Source organism: Armigeres subalbatus, chromosome 1, assembly GCF_024139115.2.
Source record: "Armigeres subalbatus isolate Guangzhou_Male chromosome 1, GZ_Asu_2, whole genome shotgun sequence".
Taxonomy (NCBI): domain Eukaryota; kingdom Metazoa; phylum Arthropoda; class Insecta; order Diptera; family Culicidae; genus Armigeres; species Armigeres subalbatus.
The window spans coordinates 243,198,130-243,223,978 of record NC_085139.1 but is presented as its reverse complement, the minus strand read 5'-3'; the positions used below and the strand labels follow the sequence as shown (position 1 = coordinate 243,223,978).

The 25,849-nt window shown below is 41.1% G+C and overlaps 1 protein-coding gene and 1 long non-coding RNA gene across 2 annotated transcripts in view; one reads left to right on the top strand and one right to left on the bottom strand.

Annotated features, from left to right (window-relative positions):
* LOC134206186 (cytoplasmic dynein 1 light intermediate chain 1) overlaps positions 1 to 20,942 on the bottom strand; it is a 52,499-nt gene extending 31,557 nt beyond the window's left edge. Inside the window, exon 1 of the mRNA XM_062681876.1 lies at positions 20,024 to 20,942. Within this exon, the coding sequence (XP_062537860.1) occupies positions 20,024 to 20,115 (92 nt within the window). The 5' untranslated portion in view covers positions 20,116 to 20,942. The remainder of the gene's footprint in view (positions 1 to 20,023) is intronic.
* Positions 20,943 to 22,607: 1,665 nt separating this feature from the next.
* On the top strand, positions 22,608 to 25,085 carry LOC134212208 (uncharacterized). Its single transcript, XR_009979216.1, has 3 exons — positions 22,608 to 22,744; positions 24,635 to 24,725; positions 24,797 to 25,085. It is a non-coding gene; the product is annotated as an uncharacterized LOC134212208 (long non-coding RNA).
* Positions 25,086 to 25,849: the final 764 nt, after the last annotated feature.

Sequence of the window (25,849 nt, the reverse complement as noted above, 5' to 3'; positions counted from 1 at the left end):
ACAAACATGGAGCATCATCCATAAAAATCAGTATTAGTTACAGCTAGCTAGTAATTCAACCAAAAACATGAGATAATAACTTAATAAATTCTGCTATTGTTATCCTACACCAGCGGTTCCCAACCTTTTTGATGAGTGTTACCCCTTGAGGCTTTGTCATTGCTTAAGGTACCCCTTTAGATTTTTTTTCTGGAAACTAAATTTTTGTTTTTACACGATTTTTTTTTTTCGCTCGTGTTTTTCATCGTGTGACTTCAATTTACCACCAAAATCTTCGCAACATGTTAAAAAAAACCAAAATAAATCAAAGAAAAATAACATGATAATTAATATGCGTTAAACATTTAGGATGAGTGGAAAATTGAGAAAATGTAAATCGTGTAAAAACAAAATCCAGTGTATAGCCAAACTTTTGGCCTACGATTACAATTCGTATTTTTTACTTAATATCAGTCCAAAAATATATTTGAACTGTTCGTTATTAAGAGATTTTCCTCTATTTAATTTTCAAATTTATTCTCAGACTGCCAATAAAATTTCAAGAGTTTTTGTATTTCGATAGAACTGTTGAAATTTGAAAATTAATTGTCGATCATTTTTGGGCGATGTTGACAGGAAAAAAAACTTAATTTTTCTTATCGTTCTCATAGGCTTTAAAATTAAAACAAACATTAAAAATAAATCGACAACCAACGAACGTATTTTGTTCGCCTGTTAAAAATAAACTAAATGTATTGTATTTAGTTTCCAAATAGCATAAAATAAAGTTTAACTGCAAAATGGTGGGTTCAAGGAAGGAGCGCCCAACAGCCCACAAGTTCCTATCTCACGCTTCAACGGGTCGTCCGATGACAAAAGACCGCCAGCTAAGGGTTGTGTACTTAGCTGGTAGTGCAGCCTGGGCACTGTTGTCCTTCTGACATCATCTAGAGTGAGAAGGTACGCCTCGAGCGTCTGTTCATCAGGAGGTGCGGCTCAAACAGCGTCTGTCTGGTACCCATCGGCTGATTAACGAAATGCTGTATCGCGTCAGCTATACCTAAGGTGGCAGCCCCATCATAGCGATGTAGGTAACGCGACCCCGGAAAGGTAGCTTACTGAAGCCTCTCAAATACCATGAAAAATGGAGATAGAAGAAAAAAAAGCGTTATTTTTGGCAACCGACCTGGCAACGAAATAAGGACTATGATTGGAAACTCGATACCTGGAATGTCAGGACCCTAAATGAACCTGGACGAGTGAGCCTTCTGGCTCGCGAACTGCAGAAGGTTGGAGTGAACGTGGCCGCTTTTCAAGAAGTCCGATGGCCCAGATCCGGAGAACGTGAATTCCGAGCCGTGGACCCCACGACCAACACTGCATGCAAGTATAACATCTATCACAGCGGCGGTAAAAAAGCAGAGCATGTAGTTGGTTTCGTAGTGATGGGCAAGCAGATGAAGCGAGTGATGCGGTGGAAACCCATTAGCGAACGAATCTGTGTGTTGGGGATACGGGGCAAATTCTTCAATTACAGCCTAATTAACGTTTACGCACCGACAAACGATTTATCCGACGACGTGAAGGACACGTTTTATGAATGTCTTGATAAAGCCTATGGTGAGTGCTCAAAGCATGACGTGAAAATTGTTATCGGAGACGCTACCGCCCAGGTCGGTAGAGAGGACTTTATCCGTCCCATAATCGGTAGGGAGAGCCTTCACTCCGCTACCAATGACAACGGCCTACGGATAGTAAATTTCGCTGCTGTCAGAGGGATGGCCATCAGTAGCACTTACTTCACACGAAAGAATATCCGAAAGCACACCTGGAGACACCCAAATGGTGAAACTTGCAACCAGATAGACCATGTTCTGGTGGATGGGCGCCATTTCACGGATGTTATCGATGTGCGGATATTCAGAGGTCCGAATATTGACTCTGATCACTACCTCGTTGTCAGTTAAATTCGATCACGGTTGTGAACTGTATCGAACGAAAGATCACAGCCAACGATGCGTTACAATATCCAGCGATTGTCGGCGGAAGGAGTATCGGCTGAGTACTGCCAGAAGCTCGACAAACGGATAAGTGCAATCAACGTTAGCGACAACATCAACGATCTATGGGAGTCGATCAATGGAGCGGTGAGCACAACAGCACGAGAAGTGGTAGGCACTGCACAGAGGCGACCCAGGACGGGTTGGATCGATGTGGAGTGTCAGAGAGTGACAGACGAGAAAAACGTTGCCAGAAGCCGGATGTTAGTGTCGGGTACCCGATCGAATAGAGATCGGTACAAGGAAGCAAGAGCAGCCGAAAAACGAACCCACCACAGGAAGAAGAAATAATATGAAGAACAAGTGATTGATTAGCGAGGCTCAGGAAAAAATGGAGCAGAACGATATGCGGAGGTTCTATGAGTCTGTCAATGGCGTGCGGAGAAAGACAGCGCCATCTCCCGTCATGTGCAACGACCAACAAGGGAATATGCTGACAGATAAAACCAAAGTGGCTGCCAGGTGGAAGCAACACTTCGAGCCTTTGTTGAATAGTGGAAGTGACGGTGCATCGGTGAACATGGTTTTCCGGCGAAACTTCCGGCTGATTCGTATAACGTTGGACGGATCGAAATCAAGTGTAAGGGTTGCGGATGAAATATCGACGTCATTTGTTACCTTAGATGGATTAAAGCAGGGTGGTGTACTCTCGAATCTACTGTTCAATATAGCGCTTGAGGGAGCGATTAGGAGAGCTGGTGTGCAAAGAAGCGATACCATTATCACAAGATCGCATATGCTCCTGGGATTTGCGGACGATATCGATATTATCGGGATTGATCGCCGTGCCGTGGAAGAGGCTTTTGTGCTTTTTAAAGGGGAGACAGCGAGGATTGGACTCACGATCAATTCCAGCAAAACGAAGTATATGGTCGCTGGCAATCAACGTGGGTTCATTAATGGTGCTGGTAGCGAAATGGTGCTGGATTGTGAAAAGTTTGAAGTGGTGGAAGAATTTGTGTATCTTGGAACATTAGTGACGTGCGATAATGATGTTACCCGCGAGGTTAAAAGGCGTATTGCAGCTACAAGTAGGGCTTATTACGGACTTTGTAACCAGCTTAAGTCCCGTAGTCTGCAAACGAAAACAAAACTCGCGCTGTATACTACTCTGATTCTTCCGGTGGCTTTATACGGCCATGAAACATGGACGTTAAAGGAGGCTGATCGGAGAGCTTTTGGAGTGTTTGAGCGAAAGGTGCTGCGGACAATAATCGGCGGTAAACAGGAGAACAGTATCTGGCGGCGTCGCATGTATCACGAATTGTACCAGGTGTATAAAGTGCTGGATATTATTAAGCTTATTCAACACGGCAGACTACGGTGGGCTGGTCACGTTGTTCATATGCCGGAAGAACGTCAAGCGAAGATGATATTTAGTAGAGAACTCGGAAGAGGCCGCGTACCCGATGGCTTTTTGCAGTTGAAGAGGACCTGACCTGAGGGCGCTCAATGTTCAGGGCGACTGGAAGCGATTGGCCCAGGATCGAGTCCAGTGGAGAAGGATACTCCATTCGGCGTAGGTTCATCGAAGAGCTGTAGCCAGGCCTGGGATTTGTCACCTTCATACAGAAAAACCATGCGACAAAACCAAAGAGAAAACAGTCACCTCAAACTGGACAACACAACCTAACCAACGTTGCTCGATACAGCGTACTACTGGTCTCTCGCTCCGACAAGACATTTTGAATCTTGTCACATACTTATTTTGTTACGATATATTTGTCGTGTGACGCTTTCCATCACGACTAAGGTTTTGCACAACCAGACGGATTAGAATATTTGTCATGGTTATTGACAAAAAAGTTCGTCATGTCACCTTCGAATTTTGTCGCGACAAAAATTGTTGTCGTTGTCAGCAAAATGTTGTCATTATGAATTGATGACACCACTGAAATGGTGTGGTTTCTGGGTTTTACAGCAAATGAAGCCGAGCTCATTATAAAAACGGCTAATATGTACGGCATAATAATAATGTGTCGAATTTTGGTGATTTTAGTCCAGCTCCTCCTGTTTAACCAAAATGCGTCATTTAATTACATATCTAAAATGTATGTTTGAAAATCACGAATGGTTTGAAATCTATATCTATATCCGGAAATCTTTTAAGCGGGCCATTAACACTCGAGCGCACAAGCTGTTGTATTTTGAACAACATAAACCAAAAAACATACCATGCTGTACATAGCATGAACAAGCCCGCATGAGCGTTTCATGACCGTACACTTATTACGTAAGCACTTATGGGGGAGTACTATCATTTGCTTACTCTCCGTATAAATAAAAGTAATGTGTAAGAAAAAAAATTACATAGGGAGGGGGTTTCGAAAAACACAGAAAAATGCACCGTAATAAGTGTACGACTCCACAACAGTAAATGTTTCGAATGTCCCTTTATTGCCCCTAATGTAGGATATACGCTTAAATAAAAATCCGTATTTCTCTTTTACATAAAATATTGCAGTCAAATAACCGTCTATCAGGCAATTGCTACAAACGGTGTACCGGTCAAAAATCACTGAAGTTGATATTTACGCGGACGATTGTACTGCGTAAGTCAAAACCGCGTAAATCACAAAAACCGCGTAAAAACGACTTTATCAAAAATCGCTGTTTCGTATGCTCCGATTTTTTTTTCAAAACCACGTGAACAAAATCGGTTAAAAAAACGCATTAATCCAAAACCCACTTGAAAACCACGAACACTCCATAAACTGCGTGAAAAGCGAAGAAACTTGCGTTGCGTTAAATGGCTCAATTATTCGACACTGGGGGATCTTTCTCTATGCAAGAAACACTTGTTTTTTTGTTTTTTTTTTGTTATGTACGTAACAACTCAAAAATTGAATAAAATTTCTTATTTCTAAACAGAAAATCTGTCAAGAGAACAAAGAAATAATTTATTATAATGTGCTGTTTTCGGTATAATATTTCAAATTTGTCCGCTGCTATTGCTCCTCCACGCAGATGGACAACCAGAAGATGCGACATAACTTACTTTCGGGACCAATGTTGTGTCGTGCACAGAGCCGAAAGTGTATGCGTTGTCACACTTTTGTCGCAGATGTATGCGCTCTAACAAGACATACAACAAAAGCAAATTGTCGCGGTTGGAAAAAGTTGTCACCTGGTTGAGGGATCCAGTCGTGCGACGGAAAACTGGAAGTTAACAAGTTTTTTTACTGACCATGTTTTTATGTATCTTGTCATGTGTCACTGACAAACGCGACAATTCCCAGGCCTGGCTGTAGCCCATCAAGTATCAAGTAAGTAAAGTTTAACTAACGCAGTACAAATCAAAATGTACGTTTCTCAATATTTGTCAATCTGGTCTAGTTTAATTTATTCATTCAGTCAATAAATAGCGGTACGGATTTCGATCCCTTGCTGATTTTGATTCAGGAGATATTGAATTACATATTTCAATATTCTGATAAAATTTTCGTGATTCTAATATGTGAGAGTGGAACACCCAAACGTTTCACGTTCTCATTGACATTTATTTCAGCGGCTCTTAATGTTGTATTTTATACAACACCGTTTTTACGTGATGAACTATCTGGATTGATTGGACTGGATTGAAAAAGTCCTGGATTGATGTTCACATTTGGGACTCTGCGCTCGTGCTGAACCGTGGGGCATCGAAATCCGAACACTTAAGCACATGTAAAAGTCTTCCTTGATACGACAAACATTCGTCGTTGATGAAGGTGCACAAAGGTCCATTTTTACGCAATAAAAACTACGGAAAACATTTTAAAATAATGAACAAAATCAACACCTGCTGAATCAAAATCCGCTTCTTGTGGATTGATTTCGAATCAAAATATCAAAATTCGTACAGCTATTAGGTATTAGACTGAATGTTTAAAATAGCAGACAGCAGGGATATTATCGAAGAAGTCGTGAAAAATTGGAATTGCTGCCTATGAAATTGGAAAAGTACACGCTCTAAATTCTCACAGTGACATCTTGAAAAACCGTAAGCTGGAAATAACACACTTAAAATAAATCGCCGAATTCGGTAAAATTTTACCGAAATCTCAACAGCAGAACTGTTCGGTAGTTATTTTACAGATTTTTTGTATTTTTTCCCATTGTTCAACTGTCAAAATCACCGAAAATCAGTAAAATTATTTACCGAACAGTTCTGCTGTTGAGATTTCGATAAAATTTTACCGAATTCGGCGATTTATTTTAAGTGTGAATGGACGAGTTAAAATCAGAAATAAAAACAAATTTTGCAAGGCTGATCAACTCCAACTCGTTTACTCCTAAGTCCTCCAAGCAAGCCGATATCAATTCGGGATTCACCAGAAGTCGGAGACTTTTCACCACGATCGACTCAGAGAATTCGTTGACGACAAAGTTGAAGAAAATTTTTGGCGTCCGAGGCCTGCTGCGGAATTCAACGACTTGCTGGATATTTCATCGGACGAAGTTTAGCTGATGGAGAAAATTGTCTTCAATACCGGCATCAGTCCCCGGGATGCATACCTGCCACAAGCCGTAAGGAAGTCCCTATCTCTCTCATCGTAGTCGAGCCTCCCAGCCAGCGATCTTCAGTCATCCTGGCCCTACGTTTGAATTGGGAGACGGGATCTTCCGAGCCCCCGTTACAGGCAAGTATCGTGATCTTCCAAGCACTTCGTCTCCTGATTCATTCATCGCTTTCAGTCTGCCGCATACATCTACTCACCGGGTTTCGAAACAAACTTATGCTAACTGTACTGAGAAAATTTCCTTCAGCTTGTCACCAGGACGCATAAGTGCCACAAGCACAGAGAAAGCCCCTAATCCACTCAACACAGTCGCGCCCTTCCTGCCTACGATCATCAGCCGTCCTGGTCCTGTGTTTGGGATGCCAAATGTGTCTAGGATGCCAATAATCAACCGTTCACCGGGATGCACGCCTGCTAGCTTAATGGAAGCCCTCAATCCGCCCATTGTAGTCGAACCAATCCTGCCAGCGCTCCGCAGTCATCCCGGTCCTGTAATTGAGTCTGACACGGAGGGCTTCCAAACCGTTATTGCAGGCAAGTACAACACGGTGTGTTTGTCTGAAGAGGCTTATTTTCAAAAAATAAGTATCTCTAAAACACTCACTACACGAAAGTATAGGTTTTTCCCTTTCACGTAGGTGCATTTTTAAAATGTTCTATCGGGGGTGATTTTTCCATACATTTTTGAGAGGGTTAGGCTATCATTTAATTTAATTAAAATAATATTTCCCCATAGACACACCGTGACAATATCGTCCCGAACAATTCTCTTCCGTTAACGTCTGTTACTTCCAGTATCCAGCTAGTTGATACTGATTCCAACACCGAGAAACCTGCCATTATATCATCCAACGTTTCTAACGATAGCCTGCCGGTCAGAGGATCCATTTCGCCTAGTGAATTACCTGCTCATACCTTGCGCATCTACTACCAGAATGTGCGCGGGCTCCGTACTAAGGTGGACTCTTTATTTCTGGCTGCTAGTGAGTGTGACTACGACGTAATTTTTTTGACGGAAACTTAGCTAAACGAACAAATCCTCGGCTTACTGCTATTCGGTCCTAAGTTTGCTGTTTACCGTACAGATCGTAATTCAGCTAACAACACTAAGTCTCGCGGAGGAGGAGTTTTGATAGCAATCTCAACACGCTGGAATAGCTACGTTGACTCTACATTGACAAGCATAGCTTTGGAGCAGTAATGGATTAGAATTTCTACAACAGATCGATTGGTTAGCATAGGAGTATTATATCTACCTCCAGACCGGCGTAGCGACATAAATTGCATTCGGGATCACATGAACTCTTTAATCTATTAGTTCCAACCTTGACTTCAATGACAATTGACTTCATCTTGCAACTTGGAGACTATAATCAACCGAGCTTGGAATGGGTTGCATCGAAAGACGGGTTTATGCATGTGAACCCCCAATCTGTTTTGTCCACCAGTAGCTCCGCATTGGTCGATGGTTTTTCGTTTAATGGCTTGACTCAACTCAATGGAGTTCCTAACAGAAATGGTCGGTTTCTGGATCTCGTCCTCGCCAACGATGCAGCTAAATCTACTAGCACCGTTTCCGAAGCCATCGAACCCCTCATCTCCCTGGATGCTGACCATCCTGCTCTGGACATAGTCGTCAACCTTCCGGGCCTGTTTACGTTCGACGATGCTTCTGACGTTCACCAAATGTACGACTACCGCCGAGCTGATTATGATAGTATTTGTGATGCTATCTCATGTATTGACTGGTCACCCATCGAGCTTGACCTCTGTGTAGATGATGCTGTTAATTATTTCACTCGCCAAATTCGTCGTATAATTGCGGAGCACGTGCCCCTGTGTCGTCCGAAGCCTAAGCCTCCCTGGTCGAACAGTCATCTGCGTCGGCTAAAGCGAAGTAGGGCAAAAGCATTGCCACAGTACTGCAAGAATCGCACGCTGATTACAAAGCAGGAGTTCAACCGTTCCAGTACTTGCATCTGGGAGAAGAAATCGCCAGTTCAGAGCTGGAAAAATGTTATTTGTTCGTTCGACATTTCCTAAGTACATTCAATGCCACCAGGGCCACCGCCGATCAAATAGCTGTTGCAAATCAGTTCACGCCTAGAAATGTTTTAGATTTACATGCGTTTATAATCGATGGGTCTGTTCTGTCAGCCATCAGAAAATTGAAAAGCTGGTACACTGCCGGCCCGGATGGTATTCCGTCTTCTGTGCTTCTCTTCAAGAATTGTTCGAACACGCTGGCTACCCACTTAGCCAGGATTTTCACACTGCCGCTCCAGGAGGGAAAGTTTCCTGATCAATGGAAGATGTCGCACATGTTTCCCGTTTACAAAAAAGGCGACAAAAGGAATGTACAAAATTACCGAGGCATCACATCCTTATGTTCTTGATCCAAGGTATTCGAGATAATCATGAATGACGTTTTATTCAGTGCCAGTAAAGCGTACAATTCTATTGCACAGCACGGCTTCTATCCAAAGCGCTCTGTAAACGAATTTAATAGAGTTTGTTTCGCTTTGTGTTCGTACCATGGACTCCGGTGGTCAAGTTGATGCAGTTTATACGGATTTAAAAGCAGCGTTCGACCGCGTCGATCATGGAATATTGCTTGCAAAGTTAGAACAACTTGGAGTTAGTCGTCATCTAGTGTGCTGGTTCAAATCAGAGTGCGTGTTGGCTCTTGTTTCGGACGGCCGTACGATCGCGCGATTTGCCGAAATTTTGTGTTTTGCATTGCGCGGCCGGTAGTAAAGTTAATTAGTTCAGTGCGTGTTGGCTCTTGTTTCGAGTCGACCGGTCGTCAAAGTTTAGTTTTGCTTTGTGTGGGTGAGTAGATAAATCAGAAAGTGAAAGTTTGTTTCTTGTCCGGTCGTGTTTCTCCAGTCAGCGGATCGGCCGGTCGTCGAAGTTTAGTTTTGCTTTGTGCGGAAGGCAAAACGATCGGCCGGTCGCCGTAATTTTGCTCTGATTTGCGCGGGTGAGTAAATGAATCAGAAAGTGAAAGTTTGTTTCTTGTCCGGTCGTGTTTCTCCAGTCAGCGGATCGACCGGTCGTCAAAGTTTAGTTTTGCTTTGTGCGGGTGAGTAAATAAATCAGAAAGTGAAAGTTTGTTTCTTATCCGGTCGTGTTTCTTCAGTAAGCGGATCGGCCGGTCGTCGAAGTTTAGTTTTGCTTTGTGCGGAAGGCAAAACGATCGGCCGGTCGTCGTAATTTTGTTCTGGTTTGCGCGGGTGAGTGAATAAATCAGAAAGTGAAAGTTTCAGACAGCGAGAGTGTTATTTCCCATCCCATAGCATCACTTACCGAAGTGAATCCAGATAAATTATCCTTTGTAACTAAAACGATATCCTATCCCAAGACAATCGTGGAGATGCAGAGGTGTTCTCGGTCTCTAGTAGCAACGAGAGTCGGACTAACAATCCTCCCCTTCCTATATGACCGTAAGGACGTGGCCGGCGCCGTTATTGACTTTAGATATTTGAGCTCCCGAAACGTGTACATTGAGAATGGGTAGCTAGTCCCAAGCCCCATTTATTGTGTTCTCTGTACAATTTCGCAAGTTCTAGTCAATCACGGAGTAGCAACTACGAATTGTGCGGTCATAATGCTCATGCTCATGCTCATGCTCATCTAGTGTGCTGGTTCAAATCATATCTGTCTAACCGTTTGCTTTCTGTGAAAATCGGTTCTTCACAGTCTGAATACTTCTCCAATACTTCTGGTGTACCACACGGAAGTAATCTGGCGCCTCTCTTGTTCACGCTGTTTATCAACGAACTCTCCCGACTGCTACCTCCTGGTTGTCGTTTGTTTTATGCAGATGATGTTAAAATGTTTATGATTATCAACAGCATCGAGGATTGTGAAGAACTGCAATCGGGTGTGGATATAATGGCGAACTGATGCTCTGCTAATCTCCTGGCGCTCAGTATTCAAAAATGCAATGCTTTTTCCTTTTACCGGAAACACAAGCCGATAGTTTTTGATTATTGTATCTCTGGTACTACCCTTGAGAGAGTGAATAAGATTAAGGATTTAGAAGTCACACTGGATCAAGACATGACATTCAAGCCGCACTATAACGACATCATCGCAAAAGCTAATCGGCAACTCGGATTCATTTTCAAACTATCTGAAGACTTCCGGGACCCTCATTGCCTAAAATCTCTGTACTGCTCTCTAGTTCGTTCTATCCTTGAATTTTGTGCTGTAGTTTGGAGCCCTTATCATAGCGTCTGGATCTCAAGGCTAGAAACCGTGCAGCGTAGATTCGTGCGTTATGCACTTCGGCACCTACCATGGAGGGATCCCGCTCATCTTCCCGCATATGAGGATCGATGTAGACTACTTGGTATTAACACTCTTCAAATGAGAAGGAATAGATCGTTGGCTGGTTTCGTGGCCAAAATCGCGACTGGTGAAATTGACTATCCGGAACTTCTCATGGGATTAAATATTTATGCTCCGGAACGAACAATGCGTCAACGAGATTTCCTGCACCTTTCTTCACGTAATCGAATGTATGGCATGAATGAACCTTTCCGTGCTGCTGCGGCTGCTTTTAACAGCATTTATAGGCTATTTGATTTTAACTTACCATTGGCCACCTTTTTAAGAAGATTGTAATCGTTTAATGTATACTTGTTTAAAATTTACTATATTCATTAAGACCACTAAATGTCAGATGAATCTATACAATAAACATAAACATAAACAAAAGCAGACCAATTCACTGGAACACAACTTTAATTGTTCAGGTATTCATTTGATTTATATTGCGCTGATCCTATTCTATGCATTGCAATTCGCAGTTTAAGCACAGTCACTATGATACAATTATGGTCAACACGCAAACATATGACACAAGAAACTTTGCGTTTACTGGGTGTTGATTTGTTTTTATTTTAAAGCCTACTTTTTACTTCAATGGCTAAAAAGTTTACTGTCAAGTATTTGAACAGGGTAAGATAAATTATTTATTAATAAATTACTTCAAACACCCTTTTTATACATATAGATATCTCATAAGGTGGATGAATTTGAAACATTGTTCCTAAATCCAATTACATATGGTTCGTCCCGAAGGTATATTTTTCAGCTCTAGAACTGAGACATGGATCTTTAATTCAACAATTTGAATCATGCATTTTTGTCTCAAGTACCCCCCGGGAAAGCTACCTTCCTGGGGGTACATGTGCCCCAGGTTGAGAACAGAAAATGAGCGAGAACAAAGCAAGAATCTTAACTTCTCTGTGAGGGTTGCCTATCCGATTCTGTTTTTCTTCACTTGTATACAAGTTTGATAAATTTGTTATCATGGCTTGTTATAAATAGGAACAGTTTTTGCCTTTATCGTTGTTCGTTATCTATTGAGAGCGATTTCTGCAAACCCTGTTTGCAACATTCAAAACTGAAGTTGAAAAACCTCCGAGTACTAGCAAGCAACATCACAAAAGTAATAACAAAGCACCCGTCTGCAAAATCCGGCGTCTGTCAAATCGCCCAACGAAAATTAGTCTTTTCTAACAAGCAAATGGTTTCCAAAAGAGAAAGTGAGATGTCTTATCCTATCTCACTCATTTCATTTATTTAATTCACATCTAAACAGATAACACTGAATCAACAAGTCCTCCTCGAGCATTTTCCAAGTTTCATAGCCGTATAGGACTACCAGTCTTATCAGCGTCTTGTACATGACACATTTGGTGCAGTGGTGAATCTTTTTTGACCAGCGTTTCTTCTGGAGCCCGTTAGGCCCGACTTCCACAGATGATGCGCCTTCGTATTTCACGACTGACATTGTTATCAGCCGTTAGCAAGGATCCGAGGTAGACGAATTCCTCGACCACCTCGAAGGTATCCCCGTCTATCGTAACACTGCTTCCCAGGCGGGCCCTGTCGTGCTCTGTTCCGCCCACAAGTATGTACTTTGTCTTTGAGGCATTCACCACCAGTCCAACTTTTGTTGCTTCACGTTTCAGGCGGGTGTACAGCTCTGCCACCTTTGCAAATGTTCGACCGACAATGTCCATGCCATCCGCGAAACAAACTAATTGACAGGATCGGTTGAAAATCGTACCCCGGCTGTTAAACCCAGTTCTACACATGACACCTTCTAGCGCAATGTTGAACAACAGGCACGAAAATCCATCACCTTGTCTTAGGCCCCGGAGCGATTCGAACGAACTGGAGTGTTCGCCTAAAATCTTCATACAGTTTTGCACGCCATCCACCGTTGCTTTGATCAGTCTGGTAAACTTCTCGGACGACGGAAGATGATCTGTGATATCACTTTGTAGGCGGTAGAGGGTGATCACTCGAAAGTTCTCACACTCCAGCTTGTCGCCTTTCTTGTGAATGGGGCATATAATCCCTTCTTTCCACTCCTCCGGTAGCTGTTCAGTTTCCTAGATTCTGACTATCAGTTTGTGCAGGCAAGTGACCAGCTTTTCCGGGGCCATCTTGATGAGCTCAGCTCCGATACCATCCTTACCAGCTGCTTTATTGGTCTTTAGCTGTTGGATGGCTCCCTCACTTCCCTCAAGGTGGAGGCTGATTGGCTTTCATCGTCCGCTGAACTGACGTAGTCATCTCCTCCGCTGCCTTGACTTTCAATTCCCGTACTCTCAGCGCCATTTAAATGTTCCTACACTCTAAAAAATCATCACGTCATATTCACGTGAAAAATCACGTAACTGATCTGTCTTGAACAAACGACGATTGTTACGTGATGTTAGTAATGTTCACCTGAAATTCACGTAACTTGTACTAAAAATCATGGTGAATATGTTTGTATGTACTCGTAAACAATTTAAGTGAGATTGTGTTCGTGTGATTGCAGCTTCGGTATTTGCGGAAAAACAGCATTGTAAACAAACTTCACGTCAGATTTACCTGAAAACAAATATGGTTCTCATCCACCATACTTTTCACGTGAGATTGACTTGACACTCACGTACGAATGAATGACACATAACCTAAACATATTTAGGCTTCGCAGAAGTAAGCGATATTTCAGGTGCAACTAGGCGGGGATTTTGAAAAAAATTATCAACGGAAGTCGGATGAAATTTATAAGATTCGTAGTGATATGGAAGAAGACGAAGCTACATGAAGATAGAAATTACAGTTTTTCGATAGCGTTAATTTAAAATTTTATTCCAGATTTTAGCTTCCAAGGGTGGACTACTTTTTGAATGATTTTACAGCGGAAATAGCAGCAATTTCCGAGAAAGAATAGTTTCATCATTTCACAACAAATCTGATAAATTCCATTCGATATTCGTCAGTAACTTTGATTTGTTCTCCAACAGTGTTTTAGCGATAACTTCGAAGCGTAATGGCCGAATGACAGCATTCTCTGTCTAATGATAAAAACATCGTTCTGCATCAAATGCATTTCAGCACATCAACATGCGAAGAGGTCTCCGTTTTACGGTTGCGGGCGTCACTAACTTATTTTGTATTCATTAAAAAAAACATTTTTGCAATATATTTCAAACCATGTAGTGGTTGCCTGATTTCATGTAGCTTTCACTAAAAGTTCACGTAACCGGTACGTAGAATTCACGTAAGGTTCACCTGATCAAACACGTAACTACTTTCAAACTTCACGTCACTAGTACTGGAAAATTCAGTCAGATTCACCGGATAAATCACGTAACTCAACGAAGCTAAACTTTGTTCAGGTTACATGTCATTCAGGTCACTCTTACGTGAAAAGTATGGTGGATGAGAACCACATTTGTTTTCAGGTAAATATGACGTGAAGATTTTTCAGAGTGTAGTAGTACTGCTACCGTCGTGCGGGGCTTCTTTTGATTCCGGGGGCTACATTGGATTTTTAATTTTTTTTAAAAACTAAACGGAAAAAATACCAAATTTGTAACAGAAAGTTGGCGTCCAACTATCAACAAGACACCCGATTGGTGATAATGACAATTGTATAGTAATTTGCGTTATAATTCTTGTTTTAAAATGTCCAAAGTAGCCCCTGATTTTTCAAAAGAAGCCCCGCACGACGGTACTTGCAATCACCACACGTTCGTCCGTCAACATGCTCCCATCCTTATCCCTGCACATTTAGGCTGGCGGCACGAAGCCTTTGCGGGATGTGTTGAACTGTTGAGCTTCTGATAGAACTTGCGTGTTTCTTGAAAACGGCACAGCTGTTCCATCTCCTCGCACTCCGGTGATGATCTCCAGGTGTACCGATACGGAAGGATGTGTTGGAAGTAGGTGCTGCGAATGGCCATATTCTTGGAGGCAGCGCAATTTATTAGTCGTAAGTCGTTTTCCTTTGTCAGCCGGTGGGCGCTGAACTTCCCGTTCGTTCCCGGCGTCTAAACTCCTCCTCTTGGCCAACATGAGCGTCTCAAATCTCTATTAAGTGTAATATCAAAAAATAAAATTTCGAATAGAAATATTGTGTTTTTTGTATTGTATTGTTATTTATTGTCAACAGGTGAAATGGTCACCCCAATGACCGTTTACTTAAAACTAAACACATTAGTATTGTCAAGATTAACATAAAACACGTCTGAAATTGCACTTTTTAGTTTCTCGTGACACATTAAAATTAAACACAGAATAACATCTATTGAATAGGCGAGACATGCTTCGTATGAGCTCGTGTAGCCCATAGTTAGTTCTGGATGCAGGAAGATTGAAGAACGAGTGCGCTCGGAGGTTACGGCGGCGTGTGTTGATGTCCAGCATGCTAAGAAGCGTTTGGCAGTCGATGTTTGCTTGTAAAAGGTCACCAATGAAGCAAGCTTTAGCCACATTACGTCTTGCCTCAAGCGAATCGAGATTGATGAGCATGCAACGGTTAATATAGCTGGGAAGGTTGACTGGATCTCTCCTTCTCAAATATCGTAGAGTAAAGTGGACAAATTTGCGTTGGATAGTTTCGATGCGCTGAATTTCGTTCCGATAATACGGGGACCAGACAACCGAAGAATATTCCAATATTGGTCGAACAGTGGCGCAGAACAATGATTTCAAGCAGTACACATCCCGGAATTTCTTAGCAAATCGGAAAAGGAAACCTAGCTATGAAGATGCCTTCGAAACAATATATGCTACGTGGTCCTTGAACGTCATTTTCGTATCGACCAAAACACCTAGGTCTTTGACTGTCGATTCTCGTCGAAGCTTTTTATCTGCCAAAGCGTATTCATGCTGGAGAAGAGAGTGTTTTTTATACAGTAGAAGAAAAGTCCAACCCCGTACCGCTTACCGCTTTTAATTAAATTGCTTCTAGAATTTTTGAGAAGAGTTTTAAAAACTTCTTCGTATGGTCTCCCGTGGAGATTTTTCAGATTATCATCTTTCTGCTTCTTCTTCATCTTCATGCAACATCAAAGCGCCAATAACGTCATTAATTTTCAAAACAGAGTTATGGAGTCTTGAGCCTTAAAATAAAGAAATGTTCCAAGTTCGGTTTTTTCTTGTGTGTGTGAGTCATCCTCTATCCCTCACCCAACAGGGGGTGTTGATTAAGTAGTACTACGAATAATTTGATTAGATCTCATGCTCCGTAATGGTGCCCTTTTTGTTACGACAGCTAGTACGACAAAAAGGAATCACATCTGAAGCAAGAAATATTTCTTCAGGAAGTGTGGGGAAAGGGATGTACTATTTGTTCATAACAGGTACAGCAAAATTTCACAAGGACGCCCTTATTCGTACTAACTACTCAGGGAATAGAAGGTCAAGAAGAGCCACCGATGCTAACTAAAGCGTGAACCGGATACCTGGGACTCCCACAATATCCGCGGCAATAGCAGCAAACGGTGCCCTGTACGTATTTAGTGCATATTTTTATAGATTGGTGAAGCAATGAGTGAAATAAAAGTAAAGAACTGGAACGTGCTCACCAATTTAGTTCATCCAGAAGAGCTCCAATTTTGAATAGCAAGAACCAACGATTTCCGAAAAGACCACATAATTTCCATAATAAATTGTTTTGCACTTGTTATCCTCCTTTACTCCCATTAAAACGTGGTCGTCACGTGACGGCTACGAAAGTTTCCGTGGGCTTATCAGCTTCAAATGTCCCGGCAGCAGATAATGACCTGGCTACTGCAGTCAAATTGGTTTAGCTCGGCACAGTTCACAATTTTGAGGCAACATCTTGGAATGTGCAGATATTAGGAAGCGTTCAGATATTGGAAAATTGAGTTCTTGAATCGGATCTCGTAACATGGGTGCGATCTTGTGGAAGCACTCAATAAATTTCCCATCTTATTATAACTTATTAATAACTTAGTTTTCTTCTCACTGATGTTTGCTGGACAATTGTCCGGTAGCCATTACACCTTGACCGCGACGTCGGATGGTAACACTAATACACACATTAGCGCGGAACATACCGGACAACTGGTGGTGGTGCACTAACAAGGAAAGTAGATCACTTTTCAAACGGATAATTTTTAGGCCACATAATAAATATACGTATTCACAAAATATAGGGACTTAAAATAGTTGAATTTTTCTGACGGAAGAAAAAATCACGTCCTTCCACCAGCATAGCTTACTTCGACCTTCTGATCCAAGTTCGGTTTTTTCTTGACTGCAAAGTTCTACGGACGTCAATAATTTCCTTAGCAACCAAATTCTTCTGTTCTATTGTCTTGGAATACCGAGTCCAGTTTCCAGATTCCAAGCAGCGCCCGCAAGGTTGAAGTCCCCCGATATCACAATTTCGTCACAAAGAGCTGCGTTTCTCGACACAGTACTATTTAGCTGACCGACAATGTCTATCAATTAGTTGAAGGTCCCGAGTACGGTCTGTAGGTATGTAGGCAGCACAGATTAAATAACAGGTGACGGTTTTTGAGCGTCAAACCTGCTCGACGAAGTTCCAGGAGTTGTCCTCGATGGCTTTCACCTTTAGTCTCGTACAGGGTGGCCAGTGAATTTTGAATTTCAAATTCCCGGTTATTTCCAGTTTTCTCCAGTATTATGGAAAATTTCTCGGTACAAAAAAAATATAAGTATTAGAGAAAAAATCAAAAACCCACAAATTCACAAATATTAAAAATAGAAAAGAATTTCCATATAAAAAATTATACTGTAACTGCAAAATTTAATGTAGAAGAGTAATTTTTGTTGGCTAAATAATACTATTTTAAACTTAATTATTTTGATTTTTTTATTCTAGTAAGTATGAACTCATGACAAATTATTTAGACATTGCTATAATAAAATAATTCTGCAGAAAACATCGAAAATATAAAAAAAATAAAATGTTCAAACATCTCCTCTGTATCGCATTTATTCAAACCATTCAACAATTTGATAATAAACCTAATTTTCTAAAAACATGTGTACAATGTTCTATTAATCGAAAGTCCATATTCTTGTTAATGTTTGAAAGTATAGTTCGTCCGTAAACAAGAATACCGAACCTAAACCTCATATGTTACGAATTAATATGATGTGTAACCGTGAATCAAATTTCCATTGTCACAATTCTTTGATGCATCATGAGGATCGTGAAAGATTTTGATTTGATTTTGATTTTTGATTTTTTTTGTGGAATGCAAGATTATTGTTGAAAGTGAAGGTGGAAAAACGCTTTTTTGAATGGCTTTGAAAATGTTTTAATATTTGAAATAAAAGAGAAGGAATGCCAAATATTTTAATTTGGACAATCGATTGGACAAATCGAATGGATAATTAAAAATTAAGGAAAGTTCAAATCAGATTTAATACAAAAAAATCGGTGCAATCAGAGTTTATTGCTCATGTTCTGGGTATAAGTAACCCGGAGTTGTAATTAATAACTCAACTTTGGTGACGATTGATCCTCGATTGAATGGGGTATCTAGGGTCTTCATAAATACATGATCTATTTTAGAAATTTGTAAACTTTGAAATAGAATGGAATGAGTAAATGAGTCTACCAATTCTCTCATGATGTTTGAGACTACTGCACCATTTTTTACAAAGAGACAAATGCAGATTTGAAAATTTTCCCGGTGGTTATTAAATTTCCCGCATATTTCCCGACATTTTCCCGGTGATTTTCAATTCCCGGTTTTTTCCCGGTTCTCCCGGTTTTCCCGGTTCGCTGGTCACCATGCTCGTACTAACAGCGACAAGCACTCCGCCTCCCATATGGTTAGCACTGGTGTTGAAAATGTTCTATTGTCACACTATCAGACAGGGTAACGATTGTACTTCCCTGTGGACGACGTTCGGAACACCTCATCTCCTAGCTCAGATGCAGGACCGGATCGGCTGCTGGTCGCTGCTAGGAGGAGCTCGACTGCGGTGAGTGGGAGTGGGGTTTCCGCAGAACCACTGCAGATGACTTCAGTTCCCTACGATTAACACACTAACAATCAGCTACTTCCACGACTAAGATTTGTTTTTAGTATTTTCTGATAAAAAAAAGTAAATTCTCCTAGGAAAAAAAAACAACTAACTTGAGCCATTGCTGGTATATTCAAATGGACATTAGGCTCTCAGTACGACAATATCAACAATATTTTTTCCTACCAGAACTAATGATCGACCTATTCCCAACATGCAGTAATAATGATCATAGTTGCTCTAACAAGCATAAACTCTCTCCAAATAAAAAAATATTGATGCATACTTTCATAGACCGAAGCATTTCAAACAACGCCGCAAGAATGTATACAAAATATACGTGGTAAGAATAACACTATTAACCACACATGTTTCAATCTTTACAAATACCAATTTAATCGCCAGATCTGAATTCAGTGTCGGACAGATCAAACACTTGTTTTTCCCCAGTGATCGTCAAAGCAGCTGTTTCTAAAATCTCCCCCACCCTTAATGCATGAACAGAATACGAACGCAATACTAGCCCCAAGATGCAAGAGGGGGGAAAAGTGTCGCGCAAACTTATCGCGAACAAGCAATGAATCATCATGCGACCTATACCAATACGCAATCTTGTTTCAGTCTACAGCATGTTGCAAGGTTAAAAAGCTTGAACGAAACAAAATAAACTAGGGTACCATCAAAAACGAAAATCCAATTTGATACAAAAAATCTCATAAGTAATTTCTTCGCTTCAAGATAAACGACTGTCCTGAGAAATCGAATCGAATTATTGTGATCATGAAATTCCTACTCGGGTTGGCTTGACTATGTGGGTTCCGATATATGGCAATCCGTGATATGCATTTCCAATAACAGTCGTACGGAATGGACAGACCAGAAAAAAATGGCATGGGTGGGAATTAATTATGCAAAATCGGAGCCAGTGTTTCATTCGTTCGTGCTGCATTTTGGTGGTCGTGCTGTCACCAATTGGCCGGAACCCAATAAATGAAATATGAGGAATGTTCGGATTCATTCGTCATCTACGAATACAGTTTTCCCCTACACATATTAGACATATGGTGCTCAATTTTCATATTATCTTGCAAAACGACATTGGCATTAAGTTTTTGTACAAGCTGTCGATTCATAACCATCATCGCCACTTACCAGAGGTTCTCTTTCGGATCGATATCTTTCTTCTGGGGCGTCGTTGTAGTTATTCCATTGACTTGCGACGTCGTCGAAGTAAGGATTTCCATTGTGTAAAGATGAGTGAAGAATTTCTTGTCACAACAGAGATATTCAACTAAGGAATGTGTTCCTAAGCCCTAATTATTAATCGATCTGTTGGATACTTTCGATGATCACCTCCCCGGAAAAACGCACACAGTACCTTCCCGAAGCAAGGCTGGGGGGAAGGCAATAGAAAGAAAAAGAAGCGTAGCACAGAAACAGGCCAGCAAGCGGGAGGAAAAGCAACAGCAGCGAAGAATCGCTGCTGACGCACCACACACAGTGGGGCTCTCCGATGCTGGACTTTGTTTTCACCTTCTTTCACTGCGCGACTGGCTCACTGTCTCACTACACCGCACCAAGACAAAACTCCCGAAAAACCCCGTCCTTTGCAGTGGCCGTTTCCGTACCCGACCCTAACGAGATGATGAAGACACGACGGAGCTGAAAACGATGATGCACACACTTCTCTCGATCGGCCGACGGCACCTGAGACGTGGAACAGGGGAGGGGGAGGGCGATTTTTTCTTCGCGTTTTCACTACACTCTCCAATAATGAAAAGTTGGAAGCAGCCTCCAAATCTTCAACAAATCCAACTTCCTTATCGTCCAGATAGAATCCACGATTACGCGCACCAACGCAGAGAGTAGATGACCGAACTTCGACGGTAGATTTGGTCAGTACGCGGAACTAGGGAAACCGAAATTCCAGCGCGACGGATTAAAACATTTTTTCGAATGACCCGTTTCACAGCACTGCTCTTCTTTTTCGTCGCTCAGTGGTGGAGCTTTTTTTCACACACCTTTCCGACGACGTCGTCGCGAGTTTTTTTTTCTTTATTCGTTTTGTGACAGCTTGTCTGCGATGCACGTCACCGTTTGTCAAAAGTTGTACTAAACATACTGTCAAAAATGTGAAGTTTTGCAGGGATGTGATATATGTGATGTTTCATTTTAGTACACAGTCCACGCCATCTAAGGGATCGTTCAAAAATTACGTTATTCGTTTTTCGGCAATTTTAACCCTCTTCCACCCCTCATTTCACAAATCATCGACCTCCCCCTCCTCTGTACGTTCATGTGATAGAGGAAAGCCTAATCTGTCGGATGCATACTATAAAGGCTCCGTCAGACGTTGCAAGCAAATCACTCGTGCGAGCGATTGATTTCTGAGAGCACTCGCAATTGCAGTCACACGTAGCAGTTTTTTCGAGAGTTTTTTACTTTAAGCAAATGACAGATTTACTCTCATGCAAATATAAACAAAAACGAAAAACTTGTTTTTCGACCACAAAATCTAATTTTATTCCTATTTTTGCAGTGCAACACTGTCACCTGAAAACGTTTTCACTTTTGCGAGCGAAAAGTTTGCTAGTGCTGCACTAGCAAGCGCAATTTTGTTTCTGCGAGTTGAAAATTTTTAACGATTAGCAGTCACACATTGCAAGCGAGCGTTTATTGCTTACGAGTTGACATTTGTTTGCATGCAATCACTTTCAGTGTAGTCAGACAGGCAAATTTTTGACAATTGTCACTTTCTGCGAGCAAAATGCTCGTTGCGAGTGATTTGCTTGCAACGTCTGAGAGCACCTTAACATTCAAATATGATTTTAAAATGCAAATTGTTCTTAAAAAATGTCCAGAATTTTTTCTTGTGAATGGACGTCACATAAGACGAACCCCCTCCCTCCCCCTGTCACAAAGTCACAAAACTCGGACCCCCACCCCCCTCAAACATTGGACGTAATTTTTGAACGGCCCCTAATAGGCCTTTACACGAGACGTTTAAAATCAGCTGATTTTATCAGCTACACGGTTAGAAAAAAGTACCTAATTTTAGGTACTTTTTTTCTTACATCTCCTTCCTCTTCCTTTTGTTGTCATAAAATGAAGAGCAAAACCACTCAACAAGGGCATTAAAGTGTGGAACCCAACGTTGAGTAATCTCATGTTTACAAAAGTTGAGTGAAATTTACATAACTTTTGGTTAGTTTCTATTTAAAATTAAGTATATTTTGCGTAATATTAAGTGAATTTCACTTGATTCCAAGAAAAAATTACTTAATTTTGGGTTCCCACACTGAACCCCCGATTTGAATGAAAAGTACCTAATATTAGGTACTTTTTTCTAACCGTGTAGGGGACTGAAGAAAAGATTTTTAGTTACCATCAGATAAAGATTGTCGCTCGGTTCCCTTTGTTCTGCTGTCCGAAACATGCGAGCCGGTGACAAGCGCGGTGTCATCATCATCAATAGACATAGACCGCTGTCATCATTGAAACGTAGTATGAAAAAAAATTATAGCCCGGGACATCCTGGCTACGATCTGGCGACTAAACAATAGGATTTCAGTAGCCTGGAAACATGTGTGGTACTTAACTGTCAAATCGTTTTCCTTCATTGACGTTTAGATGGATATAATCGGAATATGTTTTAATTTTACAAAAGTTTTAGATGGTGCTCCTTAAAAATGAGTGAACCCAACCAATAAAAATATCGTTTTTTTCTGTTTCTCTGATTAGATATCAGTTCACCGAGTGACATGATGGCGTCTCAACGGCGGAGTTGCTTTCCATTGCTTTGCCTCAAAGTCAGACTTCCCTAAACGAACCATCCGATTGGAACAGGGGAATACTCGAAACATCCAATTCAAGGTAAAGGCCACCTTACACCTCGGGAATTTGGTCCGCGGATTTTTTCCCCATGCATTTTTGCATATGCGATGTTTTCGGGATTTGGGCACGGAAAATCAAAATCCCGGCCCCATTTAAAATGCACGGGGATCAAAATCCGGCGGAAAATTTTCCCGAGGTGTAAGGCAGCCTTAAGGCTGCCTCACACCTTGGGAAAATTTTCCAGCGGATTTTGAGCCCCGTGTATTTTAAATGGGGCCGGGATTTTGATTTTCCGTGTCCAAATTCCGAAAACATCGCATATGCAAAAATGCATGGGGAAAAAATCCGCGAACCAAATTCCCGAGGTGTGAGGCTACCCGCTCGGAAAGATCTTCTAGACTTCTACTGTGATATCTCTGAGACAGAAAAATTAGTCTCCTAGATATTTTTGTTCGATGTCTAGCACCTGTCACACCTCAAATATGCCTCAAATGCAACAACCGTTTACACCGGTGTCTACCACAAATTTTAGACGAGTAAACGGTTTGAACCGATAGGGATTTGACAGGTGTGGTCTCTTAGATATTACCTCGATATCTTCTAGACTCGATTACCATGGGTCTCCTAGATTTCTCCTAGACGTGGGTACCATATTGCTTTTTTTCCTTTTTTTCTTTTTGTTATTTACATACAAATCAATGAAACGCAGAGTTTTTACCAAGAAAACATAAAATTTTGCTTTATTTATTCTTTTTATAGTAATAAGTAGGTCAACAAATAATATTTATAGGAATATCCAACGGCGGGCTTGGTGTTTCCAGGTTCTTCCCATCCCGACTATTTGAAACCGATGTGGTAATCTCCATTGCCCTGTCGCTTGGGTCACGATCGAATGTTCGCATCGGTTTTGATGACTGGTATTTTCCTTCCGGAGTTGCACCATAATATGCTGACGTAGTGTGTCCCAAATGCGAATGTTCAGTGTTGCCCCCGGGTTTCACTACCCGCCCAGTGAACGGAGGATGGGGGTTATCTCAACGATAATCTGCTGGAGTTTTTTTGCCTGCAGTTATAAAAATAAAGAAGATTATGAGAGATGTTCAACATGACGATAGCATTTTTAGCAGTGGAAATGGCATGTCCAGTTTAAAAGCTTTTCTAGATTAATACCCTCGTATTTATTTTTCTGGGATTTCTAAAGCCTTCCTATCAAAATTTATGGATAAATTTGCTTGGAAATTGCTGCACAAATTATCCCGGAATTCCTGAGGGAGTTCTCCCGGAGCACCTGGAGGAACTACCTCAAAGTTCCTGGAGTAATCCTCCCGGAATTTCTGGATGAAATTTTCCTGAGCAATTCCCTCCGAATTCCTAGAGCAAATCTATTTCGAAAGGAAGGCAAATAGAATCATGGAAAAAATCTCGAAAAGATACCAAATGGAATCCCGTAACGCCTTCGATCTACTTCCGCCGACACCACTCACTCTGTAATGGCCGCCTCCGTCGAAACACACGAGTCGAATCCCGTAATTCTTTGTAACTATTTCTATCAAAATAAACTGATTACCACGCAATCCAGGAGCTGGAAATCTTATAAAGAATTTAGGAGATAGAGCAGTTTCTTTTGCGATAGAAAAAATGGCGACTGCAAAAGGCGCGAGATCATCTTAAACTAAAGGTGATTCAACCGATTCAACAGTGAGTGTGTAGAGGTAAACCAATACCAATAAAAATCGAAGGGCATTATACATTTGGTTTGGGTCTAAACTTATTCCAAAACTCGGCTAAGGTGGTTTGCGTCCTATTCAGGTAGATTCCTGTTCGCTTTTAGACATCCTTCCGAGTGGGTACCTTTAAGCATGATCCAAGCATTGAAAAAGAAATATGTTATACATAAACACTAAAATATGCTTGTTCTTTTTTTTACAGGACGGAACGGTCAATGGTGGATGAGGAAGCCAGTTGGTCAGTAGTGTATCGAACATAATAATAAAAAGTCGTACTAACTAGATAAGCTAAGGTAGGTCACAGGACAATTCAAAGCCACATATGAGCAAGAAATTCTAAATATTTCATTTATTCCTTCGACAGATGAAAACGACGAATAAAGAATGCCTGGCTCAGCAGAGGCCAACAGCGTCAACGATTCCAACAATTTTTATGTTTTTGCCTTTCTCGTACAACAAAGTTGAACCGAAAGGCTATAACACTACTCCAAAAACGAAGGAACGTGGTAGGAACATGCAAATTCGGAAAACTAAAATGTTTCAAAAAAGAATTGACTTGATTAAATAAAAGAAAATTTGAAAGTAAAATAAAATGTAATTACAGTCGCGATTCACTGGTTGGGCCACGACCTCGGCCCAACTAACGAATTTGTTTTTTTAGTTGGGTCAACTGACAGCCATTTGAACACGTGTATTTCGACTTGTACATCACAAATGATGTCCAGTGACGCTCAATCCCGTTTTCCGTGTTTACATTGAATTTTGACGTTCGGTTGCTTTTTAATTGGGCCATAGCCCAACCAGCGGAGGCCCAACTAAAAAGTGACCCAAGTATTAAGATCCCAACCAGCGAATCCCGACTTGAATTGTATATAATTCATTTTAATTTAGTTTTAGTAACTATATAATTCGTTTTAGAATGAAAAAAAACTTTTAATTTTAATAGTGTAAAATTTCGGTCTGACGGTTCTACAGTTTCGTTTCTAAAAGTTTTAACTTTTAATTTTGGAACCTGTCATAAACTTTCAAACGCATTGGAAACAAAAGTTGACTAACTTTTGCACTTAACATATGGTCGGGGTTCAGCCAAAACGCACCAAGCGCCAACGAAAAATTACCCATTTTTCTGCCCAAACTTTCGTTTATCAGATTTAAGTGATCGCAAATCGTATCGGATATACCTCAATCCAATAAATTAGGCTATTGCAAATGTACGCTCAAATTGATATGAAACGATTTCCGTTGTCCTTGTACGAACAAAATATCACAAGTCAGCCAAAAAGCCACTTGGTGCGTTTTGGCTGAACCCCGACCATATGAGACTCTCTACGAAAAAGAATCAACGAAACTTTTTAAACTTACCAATGGTTTTTTCAAATTTTATTAGTGTTTTTTCTTTCTGTGTAGACTTTAAAAT